Source organism: Engraulis encrasicolus, chromosome 12, assembly GCF_034702125.1.
Source record: "Engraulis encrasicolus isolate BLACKSEA-1 chromosome 12, IST_EnEncr_1.0, whole genome shotgun sequence".
NCBI classification, from domain to species: Eukaryota; Metazoa; Chordata; class Actinopteri; order Clupeiformes; family Engraulidae; genus Engraulis; species Engraulis encrasicolus.
In genome coordinates this window covers 21,799,776-21,812,275 of record NC_085868.1, presented here as the reverse complement: position 1 = coordinate 21,812,275, position 12,500 = coordinate 21,799,776, and the positions used below count along the sequence as shown (strand labels likewise).

Sequence of the window (12,500 nt, the reverse complement as noted above, 5' to 3'; positions counted from 1 at the left end):
TAAATTCAAAGAAATTCAAGGTAATGGCACCACCTAGTGTTTGTATTATGGCATTATTTTGAATTGAAATTCTTTCCATTCGGAATTTCGTACAAGCCTGGTGTAAACCCTCTAACAAGCAAACCAGCTTCTGATACACTGACCAAAATGGCCGACATTGCGACGTACAGACTCACTACACACAACAACAAATATTTAGTTACTGCCTTTTGGGCTTTTAGGGTGACACACCCACTACACCTGCCTAATCTGAACTGTAATAATCTCTCTTCCCACTTCCTGCTTGTTCTAGTGCTTCAGTCGTTCCTCAAAAACAGGCCAGACTGCTCCAGTATCTCCAGTCCAGGCCTAGTAGTGTCTGGCTGCTAAACTGGATGAACAGGTTTCACTACCTACTAATGGAATGGGTCAACTTCTTACAGACCTACAGTAGGCCTCATTCCCCTGTCACACACACACGCACGCACGCACGCACGCACACACACACACACACACACTGTACAATACACCACACACACACAATCTCTCAATCATAAATGCTTAAACACATACTTGCATTCAGGAACAACACGCGCGCATACACACACACACACACACACACACTGTCTCCATTTGTACAGAAACTTCAACGGAGCCCTGCACCTTCTAAACAGATGAGCAGAGACCAATCACAACTTTAGTTCATGAAAAAGATCTAAAATCTCCTGAGCCTGAGTGATGCGTCAATTGGCTCACTTTACTTGACGCCGGCTTCATACGTATGACATAACGGTGTCATAACATTGTCATAATACAGTCATGCATGTGTCATAAACATTATGTGAATGTCATAAACATCATATGACTTTGTCTTTAAGTGAAATTCGGTTATGACAAAGACAGGCCTAACAATGTCAACTTTTCATGGCCATAAATATTTATGACATTGCCATTATGTTTATGACTCGTTCATGACACTATTATGACTCTGTTATGTCATATGTATGACGCTGGCTTTAAGTGTAACCGAGTAGTATAAAATAAGGCACAGTTTGCACAGTCACAGACTCACCGCAGAGAAGGGGCTGTGTGAGGGCGCCGAGCCCCAGTGCCTGATTGGTCGAGGTGGTGGGGAGGCGGGACAAGGAAGAGGACTGACCCTGCCTCCTCCCAATCCTCCCACTCCTCCTCCCATTAGTCCTCCTGCTGTCACCCCGGCAACCGCAGTGAGGGCCAGCGGGGCGGGGCTACCCTGTGAGGAGGGAGACACCAGCGCGAAGGCATCGTCCAATAGCGAGAGCATCTGCTGACGAGCCTCCTGATGCAGAGAGAGAGAGAGAGAGAGAGAGAGAGAGAGAGAGAGAGAGAGTTATATTATCAGTTATGGGAGTATCTGCTGATGAGCCTCCAGAGACTAAAATGGAAGGAGGTGGACAGAAACACGGATAGAGATGGAGGTAGAGGATGGAGAGAGAGAGAGAGAGAGAGAGAGAGAGAGAGAGAGAGAGAGAGAGAGAGAGAGAGAGAGAGAGAGAGAGAGAGAGAGATGGAGGGAGGGGGAAATGAGGGAATAGATGGGAGAAGAAGAGGAAGGTAAGGAGAGAGGGAAAGAGGAAGGGAGAGAGAGAGAGAGAGAGAGAGAGAGAGAGAGAGAGAGAGAGAGAGAGAGAGAGAGAGAGAGAGAGAGAGAGAGAGAGACGGAAGGAGGTGGACAGAAACACCGTGAGAGATGGAGGTAGAGGATGGAGAGAGAGAGATGGAGGGAGAAATGAAGAGATACTGTATACTGTGCATACTGTACACACATGCACACACACACACGCACACGCACGCACACACACACACACACACACACACACACACACACACACACACACACACACACACACACACACACACACACACACACACACACACACACGTGCACACACAACCCACCTCTATGGTTGGCTGTGGGGGCTGGTAGGAGGGCGGGGCAGGGGCGGGTCCAGAGGGAGGCGATCCGGGGACGAAGACCTCGTCAGGGGAGGGGCTACCTGCAGCCAGGTGCTCAGGGTCCGACTGCAACCACACCAAGCAGAAAACACACATTTGCAGAAATTACACAGCACAGCACAGCACAGCACAGCACAGCACAGCACAGCACAGCACAGCACAGCACAGCACAGCACAGCACAGCACAGCACAGCAGAGCAGAGCAGAGCAGAGCACAGCAGAGCAGAGCAGAGCAGAGCAGAGCAGAGCAGAGCACAGCACAGCACAGCGCAGCGCAGCGCAGAGCACAGCACAGCAGAGCAGAGCAGAGCAGAGCAGAGCACAGCAGAGCAGAGCACAGCACAGCACAGCACAGCACAGCAGACACCAGAGGTGGGCAAACTCAGGCCCGGGGGCCCGCATACGGCCCATTGAGCCATTTCATGTGGCCTGCACAGAATTTACAAGAAAGACATCCACCACATTCATATGCTCACTCAACATTCTTAAAATGGCTACCTGCCACAGTGTCTTAGATTATCCAAGTACATAAGCTACATGTGAAGGAATCAGTGTTGCCAGATGGAAAATGCTGAATTATCGTACCAAAACCTCAAAATTATCGTTTTTGGGGGCTTTTTTTTGAGGAAATTATCTTACAAGGCCAAAATTGTTGTTTCAAGTCATCAAAATGAACTGAATGAGAACTCTGAAATTATGGTACATCCTGTTTTTTTATCGTACAGAGGTCAAAATTGACAAAATTATGGTACAAATACGATAATTATCGTAAATCTGGAAACACTGAAAGGAATGACTAAGCTGACAAGATATCTCAGCGTCAGCGTACACTATTTCTTATTATGGACATGGGCGAGGTGCCTGTGACATCTGGCCCCACAGTCAATATTCTACATCCAATGTGGCCCTTGGGCCAAAATAATTTCCCACCCCTGCAGTACTGTACACCTATAAGCTAAGTTTAAGTTGAGGTTTAGGTTTCTTTATTAGTCTCCACCAGCAAGAAATTTGTCACGGAGAAAGGGAGGTTGGGTCTGACTGCAACTAAACCAATAAACAAACACCCATTTGCAGTAATTACATAGTGTGTGTGCCTGTGTGTGTCAGTGCAACCGTATCTCACGCCTTTAGTAAAGTCTTCACGAAAAAATTTGAGTAATTTTCGTGGTGCATTCACGTTATTGCCCGCCTTTCGTAAAGTCTTCACGAAAATAATAGATTAATTTTCACGCTGCCTATTCACTTGAATTGCCCGACTGTTGCCTAGCGACCCACTAGTTTGATGCCCTTTCGGTAGCCTACCGTCACATGGTAATCAAACATTTCAAACAAGCAATTTAGGGTTAAGTTTAGGGTCAAGGTTAGGGTTAAGGTTAGTAGGCGAGTACATTTAGGGTTTAACCCCCAAAAAATTGATACAAAAGGTTTTTTTATGGATTCTATTACTATTGGACCTGCTAAATGACATACTAAAAATCTAGTAAAATCTGACTTTGGGAAATGAGTTTTTTTCAACATGGCTGCCATAGGCTTATTATAAGGGTCAATAGACACTCCAGGTGAATAGGCCAAAACATTTAGCTTGCCGATATCACCATGAAACTTAATCCGGTGATTACTCACATATTTGTGAGAAAAAAATGTATTGCAAGTTTTCTGAAATGTTATGTTTTAATATGGTAATTGGACTATATCTAATTAAATATGCATTACATTTCAAAATGCAAAACCTCAAAATTTGAAAAAGCCAAGCTCAAAATTACTCTTTTATTTTGTTTCTAGTAAGCCAGAAGATATCTTCAGAAGAGATTATGGACATCTCTTTTTGTTTTGTAGTAAATCTAAAAATCTTTGTGCAGACACACCAGCTAGCATTTTTTTTTCAAAACATGATTATTTAACATCTCTCTTAGATAAATAATTGAGTTTTATGTGTCTCAAGTTCTTCCAGACATTCTTTGAGTCTGGTGGTATCATTGTTAGTATGTATCAAGGGCAAGGTCAGCTGTCCTCAAATCATAGCCTCTCCACAGAGGTGTCCTAAGGGCTGGTGCTGGGACTCCTATTTGCCATGTACACCACATCACTGGGCCATGTTATCTGTTCTCACAGCTTCTCATACTACTGTTACACCGATGAAGTACAGTTACTTTGTGCCAGATGACTCCACGGTCACACACATTTCCGCTTGCCTCTCTGAACTATCCACAAGTATGAAGGAATGCAACCTTCAGTTGAGCCTCGCCCAAATGCACTGCTGGTGATCCCAGCCAAAGATTTAGGTTTCCATGATATCGAGCTCAATATGGATTCTGCTACTGTTGCCTCAAATAAGGCCACAAGAAATCTAGGTGTCATTGTTGATGACCATCTATCATTCTCTGACCACATAGCCTCAGTTTCCCAGTCATGTCCTCTTTCTCATGCCCTAATTGAATACAAGGCCCTGACCCTTGCCTATGACGCTACAACAGGCCCTACTCTGGCTTACCTGAAAGCTATGCTAAAGCCCTATGTCCTTTCAGGACATTGTCTGTCTCCAGTACCAACCGTTTCACCTTGCCCTCTACTTACACATGTAGTGGCTCCTGTCTATTCAGTTTAGCTGCTGAAAGACCCAAAATACCTAGTGACACCATGATTCATCACTGATGATGTGCCCTGACAAACAGCACATGGATATTATCATAGCAGTAGTGTCTTTATGCACCCAAACAGCACTCCAAACAAACAGATCCTGAAAACATGTTAGTTCATGCCAATGTAATTATCATGTAGTAACCTTTATTTTTAAAAACTTTGATCTTGAAAATGACACCTTTCCTGAAGTCAGATTTTCCTAGATTTTTAGTATGTTATTAAGGACACTTAGAGGTAACAAAATCAGTTGAAAAACCTTTTGTATCAATTTTTTTGGGGTTAGGTCTTTTTTTGCATAGATGTACTCGCCTATAGGGTTAAGGTTAGGGTTAGGTTTAGGGTTAAGTAGGGTTAAGGTTAGGGTTAGGTTTAGGTTGAGGTTTGGGTTTAGGGGACATAAGGCGTAAGTACCGAAAGGGCGTCGAATTAGTGAGCCCCGAGTGTATCAGCAGTGTTCTGTCAGCACCCCCTCCCCGCCCCTGCAGACGTTTGGATAACCATAGCAGCAGTGGGGCAATTCAAGTGATTAGGCAGCGTGAAAATTAATCTATTATTTTCGTGAAGACTTTACGAAAGGCGGGCAATAACGTGAATGCACCACGAAAATGACTCTATTTTTTTTCGTGAAGACTTAACGAAAGGCGTGAGATAGGGCTCGTCAGTGCCACTCACCACATATGCCACATTGTTGACTCCTGGGTACTTCCTGTAGGTGGCGTCTCTGTCGCTGAGGAGGCGGTCCTTATCCAGACTGCCAATCACAGGCTGGTGGCCACGCCTCTGCCGTGGGGAACGCCTACCCCGATGACTGTGGACACATACAGTAGATGAATGGTGTTCATGTGTAGGATGTGGCCAGAATGGGTACTGCAACTATGCTTCTCATTGAAACTATGCTGCCTATTACCAAATTTGATCATTTCATGAATATTTACTAAATAATAAACCAATATTTACTTGTATAACCAAAGTACAGTACGTTTTGCAGCTGAAAATGTCTATTTCAGGAAATTCAAAATGGCGGACCATGGAAAAGATCCCCCTTTTCATGTATGAAAAATGAAATTTTCCCAGTCAAAATGAATACTTTAAATGTATTGTTGATGGTAAGTATTCATGAAAAAGGTAATATTTTTGAATGGGCAGCATGAATTCTGGAAATAAACAACTTAAAATGTTACACGGTGCACCTTAAAAGTTACAACAAATCTTCAAGTTTCTTTTGTGTCAGACATGTATGTTGTGGAGGTGTGACCTTCCTGTTGATATTGTCAGGAAGGTCACACCTCCACAACATCAGCTGTTTTAAAGCACGTCACACTTCATCATCCATGTGACCCACTGATGAAGATGGAAGTTTCATTGTCGAAACATGTCAGGTTAATGTCTGAAACAAAAGAAACTTGACGAACTTGTGGACAGTGGACACAATCATCAAAGTTATACCCATGTACTGCGCATGTGTGATCTGTATGTGTAGTGTGTTGATGTGCAAGCTTGTGTGTGTGTGTTTGTGTGTGTGTGTGTGTGTGTGTGTGTGTGTGTGTGTGTGTGTGTGTGTGTGTGTGTGTGCGTGTGTGTATGACTATCTACTGCACTGACTAACTACCCCAGTCCCATGCTAGATTCTACGGCATGATGTGTGTACATGTGTGTGTGTGTGTGTACTCTACTTAATCCTGGTCTAAAGTTCTTTAACAAACAAACAAACAAGCAAACAAACAAACAAAAAATGAACCCTACTTAGCATCTTCACATGTTGTTCTGTGTATTTGCTGATGATGTTGGCAATGATTATGTCCTCAATTGTAAGTCGCTTTTGTTAAAAAGCATCTGCCAAATGCAATGTAATGTAATGTAATGTAGTGCGCACAGTGTGCGCACAAAGCGTATACCTCCTCCTGTGTCCGTGCGCGCTGGCCAAGTGTGCGTGTGGTGAATCTGGGTGCAGGATCTTGTGGATCTGCTGACAGACGCGCTGCTGCTCCTCGCTGTCCCCGAAGGCGGCCATGATGTCCTCCATGGAGGGGAACTCGTACAGGCCTTTCCTCTTGGCCCGCAGACGGATCTTGTTGCGGTGGTGCTCGATCTCCGACTTGTGCCTCAACGCCACCGCAATCTAACGTAAACACACAGTAAAAGACACACACACACACACACACACACACACACACACACACACACACACACACACACACACACACAGAGAAATAGCGCATTTACTGTAAACAAACAACACAGAGATAAGTAAACAAACAAATTCACAATGATGCATGCACGCAGACACACACACAGGCACACACACACACCCACACACAGAATGCACACAACGGTAGCATGCAGAAGAGAGAACAACACCCAAGGGAAACGAATCTAAGAGACAATCTAAGAACAAACATCTTGTGTAAGGCAGGACTACTGCAAAGGCAAGACTGATACCAAGACACTGCAAGAGAGAGGGAGAGAGAGAGAGAGAGAGAGAGAGAGAGAGATGATCCTCCCTGGAACAAACGAACACTTCAAATGCACCAAGGCAGGCACTGAAGCAAGGCAGACTGCACTCACTGGCTTACTGACTAAGCACTATTTAATGCAGACAGAGAGAGAGAAAGAGAGAGAGAGAGACAGAGAGAGACAGAGAGAGGGAGCAAGAGACAGTGAGAGAGAGAGAGAGAGAGAGAGAGAGAGAGAGAGAGAAATGATGTAGAGATGTACTGTAGACTAGATCTAGGTAAAGAAAGGGAACCAGAGAGAGAGAGAGAGAGAGAGAGAGAGAGAGAGAGAGAGAGAGAGAGAGAGAGAGAGAGAGAGAGAGAGAGAGAGAGGGAGGGGACAGACATGAAGATAGAAAAATGCACTCTCAATGCTTAAACTCATTTATTTATACCATCTTGTGAGCAGACAGGTTTTTGGCCCTAAAGCCATCGCCGCTATGTGGAGCATACTGAGAGCATGTGGAGACACACACAAATGCACTCTGAATGTCTGAGGAGCAGAACCCAATACAAAGAGAGAAGGAGAGACAGAGGCAGAGAAATGAAGAGGACCTACAGTAGTGTTTCTCGACAGGGACTCTACAGCCCCCCAGGGGACATTAAAGGGACAGTTTGGTCAATTTCAACATGCAGTTGTATTGCTCACGCTACCCTTGACTTGTCAGTACCTGGTGATGCCACATTTTTCGGCTCAGCCCTTTCCGAGATATGAGCAATTCTAATGGGGGCAGCGTTTGTTTACATTTTTAAAAAATGAAACATAGGCCAACTCCAAATATTTTCCCAAAAGGTACTGCTGTTTGCTAGTTGTCTGCTGATGTTTTATAACCTTTTGGATGTTTTTAGGAATAAATAAAAATGTTTTTTTGAAATGTAAACAAAGAGCTGCCCCCATTACAATGACCAGGATCTCGGAAACGGCTGAAGAAGAAGAAAAAAAAATCTCAGGCACTGACAAGTCCAGGGTAGTGTGAGCATTACAACTGCATGTTGAAATTGACCAAACTGTCCCTTTAAGGGGGCCTTGGGGGGCCTTGGGAAGGCTACAGCTGAGAAGGTGCGGTGCTTACAGTAATTGCCATTGGGGGGCATTAGTCTATTTTATTTTTTAATGCTAAAGGGGGCATTGGCAGGCTTATGATTAGGTTCAGGGGGCGTTGGGAGGCTTATGATGAGGTTCAGGGGGCATTGGGAGGCTTATGATGAGGTCCAGGGGGCGTTTATACAAAAAAAGGTTGAGAAACACTGACCTACAGTGTGTGTCAAGAGTTTGGAGGATACATCTGAGCAACGGATAGACAGAGCAGTAGATAAAACAGAGTTGGGAAATGCTTTGATCTCTGGTCACGTGGTTTTACGCTAGCCTCAAAGGTTCCAAGTAAACCCATCTTTACATGCATGTTAGCATGGCTAGGTTACGAGTACTAATTCTACAAAGTTAGCTGTTGACTGCTTTTGTCCTGAAACAAGTTAACACTTGAAGGTCAAGTAATTACAAAGTCCATTGAAATCTGGATGCGCCAAATCAGCTCCATTAAGATGCGCAAAAAGGTTATTTTATCAACTCCTCTCTGGGTCCTATGATAGTCTATGGAAAAGAACTCTATGTCCGGAATCTTTTGAAGGTTGTGTAAAACCGGGAGATCCGCCATGTTTGACCATATATGGATGAATTTTGCCGGCATTATTCAGAGCGGGACTCTAGTGTTGAATGTCAACACTCTTCATGTATTTTATTCATTTATATACACGAATCTTGCAAGAGAGAGAGAGTGGAACGGGCACAGGAATATACAGAAACCATCATACCTCAGTGTTGACCTGTGTGCCGTCCGGCCCTCTCTCGGTGAGCGTGTAGGTGTGCGTGTGCGTGTGGTGCGCGTGTTCGTGATGATGCCCGTGCTGGTGGTGCGGGTGGTGGTGCCCGTGCGAATGGTGCGTGGGCGTGGGCGGGCTGGGCACGGGCTGCATGGCGATCAGCTGGATCTTGTTGCTATTGGCGACCTGCTGCTGGCGGCGCGCGGCGCCCTCCGAGGAGCCGCGCGACATGCGGTCCACGTGGTCAAAGATGGACGAGGATGACAGCTGCTCGTCCGCACCGCTGCCGCCCGCTGCTGCACGCACAGGTCAAAGGGGAAAACATCACAAGGTCATACAGAGTATTCCAAGGACATGGCCAGAGAGGCTCTATGTAAAAAGGGCTATGACATGGCTCAGTAGTGAACCAGCCTAAGTTGACCTGGAGGAAGTGGTAAATCATCTAATAGAAGAGCCCGGAGCAGGGGCGTCGCAGCAAATTTTGAGCTCTATGTACAATCAGCTTCAATGGAACCCCCCAGCCATATATTTTCACAAATCGGACTGTGTGAGCCCCCCATAACATATGATGCCCTGGCGACTCAGTTACACTTTACCCCCCTGAACGATAGCCCTCGTCCGGACTCCTCATATTGTTTTTTTTCTTTTTTAAACATTTTTTAAAACATTTTTGGCCTTTATTTAAGACAGTGCAGTGAAGAGTCGGACAGGAAACGAGCGGGGAGAGAGAGAGACAGGGAAGGATCTGGGCCAGAATGGAACCTGGATTGCCAGCGTAGCTAATTGAACAATTACACAATACAGTAATACCAACAACATTGAAAAAAAATATTATTATCATAATTAGCTTTGTTTATGGAGTGCTCGTCATACAGAGGAAGTAGGAAATTGTGCTTGACAGTTTGGGGGAAAAGTACACCAGATAAATTGTGTCTCAGTGACTTGTCTTCTGTTTGTTTAGTTTCATTCGGCTAAACAAATGTCAATTAATTGCCAATCAAAATGGTTGTCTCTCTAGATCCACAGTCCAGCAGCAAGCACAGTCTGTGTCTAGTCTATGCTGTTCCTTGGCCATTAGTTCTGATAAGTGGATTTCAGCTCTTCAAGTATACTTCGACGCTAATCAAGTCAGCGCGTGACCAGCACATGGATCAATGGAGGACGGAGACGATTCAATACCTCAAGCTCATTAGCCTTTTCATGGATGTTGTATACATGGGGCTTTCTCTCTCTCTCTCTCTCTCTCTCTCTCTCTCTCTGTCTGTCTGTCTGTCTGTCTGTCTGTCTGTCTGTCTGTCTGTCTGTCTGTCTGTCTGTCTGTCTGTCTGTCTGTCTGTCTGTCTGTCTGTCTCTCTCTCTCTCTCTCTCTCTCTCTCTCTCTCTCTCTCTCTCTCTCTCTCTCTCTCTGTCTCACACAAAGGGCAGGCAAACAAACACAAGTATGCACTCACTCACTCGCTCGCTCTTTGTCTCTCTCTCTCTCTCTCACACACACACACACACACACACACACACACACACACACACACACACACACACACACACACACACACACACACACACACACACACACACACACACACACACACACACACACACACACACACACACACACACAGATATAAAGTCAGGAGGAATAATCTTACCAAGCTTGCTCTTTGCTGCAAGGTCAGACAGGGAAATATGAGAAGGCAAAGAAAATAATTAATTTGTACCAAGGACCACAACTGTGCAAAGGAATACTAAGTAGCTCAGTGGACATGGAGGTTTTTCAAATGAAAATATGAAGAACAACAAACAATAAAGAATCAGTTAATAAGTAAAAGTGTACATGGATTGAAACACTTTCTAAAGACAAGACTTAAACTCCAACATTTCATACAAATTTAATAGGTTACAGGTTTTACAGGCGTGTCAAACTCAAATTCACAGTGGGGCAAAATTAATAATATGACATTGCAGGTAGGGCTGGGCGATTCACCCTGAAAAAAAAATCTAGATTTTTTCATTACCAAACTCGATTCACGATTCACGATTCGATTAAAAAAAAACTTGTTGAGCTCTCTAGGCCCCAACGTGGTGTGTGTGTGTGTGTGAGAGAGAGAGAGACAGATAGATTGAGAGAGAGAGAGAGAGATTGACAGAGAGATTGAGAAGAGCTCTGAGAGGGGATGGAGTGTTTGTGCGGTGTGCTCTGGTGTGTGTGTGTGAAGCCTACTCGGACTGGACCAGTTTATATGGACATGGGGTAGCCTATAGCAGGGGTTTTCAAAGTGGGGCCTGGGGACGCCTGGCAGATTGGCAGGGAAAATATAGCAAAATTAATTGAATGACCTAAGTAGCCAAAATAAACTAAAAATAGGCTTAAATCCCAAAGGAATATTTTTTTTTCTTTACAATATTTATGTATTGTGCTCTCTGTAGTGCCTGAATGGTCTTAGGAATACACAAACTTTATCAAGGTGTGAGACTGGGTGCACAGAAAAAAATAGTGTCACGTCCCATGTCAGGGGGGGCTTGGCTGAATCTACCTGTATGTGGAGGGCTCATAGTAAAGTTTGGGAACTCCAGGCCAAAATAGCCTGATGTAATTTATCTCAGAACATTGCTAATAGAAATGACCAATTGGGATTACATTGAAACATCTCAGAGAAAGAACAAAAAATGTGAGGGGTAAACCCTCAGGCACTGTTGAGATTTGTCGTCACGTGCCATATCCCACAATATATTAATGATGCATTATAGTACAGATGTATGGAGGCTCTTGTCCCAGATGAACAAATTTAGCAATTGCCTGCTGGTTTCCCATCAGAGCCCAATGCTCTGAATACATGTCGATGCATCTGAACACTGCTGCGTTAACACAGCGAAAACATTTTGGAGCAACACCCTAAAACAATGCTTACTTCAAGACGGTAACGTTTGCAAGCCTGAGTAGAGTAGATTAGATATCGCGTTTCATGCATTTAATCAGACATCAGCGCATTCGCACAGGATTAGAACTAGTTTTACAGCTGGTAATTTCTCCAGACTGCAACAGGTGGTAAAACTCTCGGCGAAGTTTACAGATATTGCCGCTATCTTTACTGACATGGCGCGTTCAGACACGGTTACTTTACCACAAGTCTCCTAACTAGTCCCGTCCGAGTAGGGCTATAGAGAGTTGGGGAGAGAGAGCGCGCGAGAGAGAGAGTGCTCCGGTTGCTTGGGTGTGTGTGTGTGTGTGTGTGTGTGAGCGAGAGAGGGAGGGAGAGAGATTCCTTTCAACTCACATATGTTGGTTAAGATCATACAGGCGAGGAAGCAGCGCATCCAAAACTTTAAGCATATGTTGAAAACCTCTCTTCTCTGCCGAATAAATTGGAAGCATATCGTAGTAGGTAGTTCTATGCTAATTGCATCCGTGATTGCTTTCCACCTTGCGCCACTATTGTGGTAGGGGTAGAGTAGTTTGTTTAGCATTTTCTCCGGGAGATGTTTCCGTTTCAAATATTGAAACATGCCTGTAGTCCGGCTGCTACGATGTACAGCTTACGTTACGACCTGTCATTCACAATTTACAAAGTGGTAGGT

General features: G+C 44.6%; 2 protein-coding genes across 2 annotated transcripts in view; both read right to left on the bottom strand.

Moving 5' to 3' along the window:
• The window catches only part of si:dkeyp-27e10.3 (UPF0606 protein KIAA1549), a 65,464-nt gene that overhangs the window by 6,511 nt on the left and 46,453 nt on the right, over nucleotides 1-12,500 (bottom strand). Inside the window, exons 16-21 of the mRNA XM_063211855.1 lie at nucleotides 10,574-10,588; nucleotides 8,919-9,223; nucleotides 6,510-6,733; nucleotides 5,287-5,422; nucleotides 1,918-2,040; nucleotides 1,052-1,297 (exon numbers count right to left, since the gene is read on the bottom strand). Of these exons, the coding sequence (XP_063067925.1) occupies nucleotides 1,052-1,297; nucleotides 1,918-2,040; nucleotides 5,287-5,422; nucleotides 6,510-6,733; nucleotides 8,919-9,223; nucleotides 10,574-10,588 (1,049 nt within the window). The remainder of the gene's footprint in view (nucleotides 1-1,051; nucleotides 1,298-1,917; nucleotides 2,041-5,286; nucleotides 5,423-6,509; nucleotides 6,734-8,918; nucleotides 9,224-10,573; nucleotides 10,589-12,500) is intronic.
• Nucleotides 1-12,500, bottom strand: part of svopl (SVOP-like) — a 76,929-nt gene that overhangs the window by 34,939 nt on the left and 29,490 nt on the right. The gene's annotated exons all lie outside the window — the stretch shown is intronic.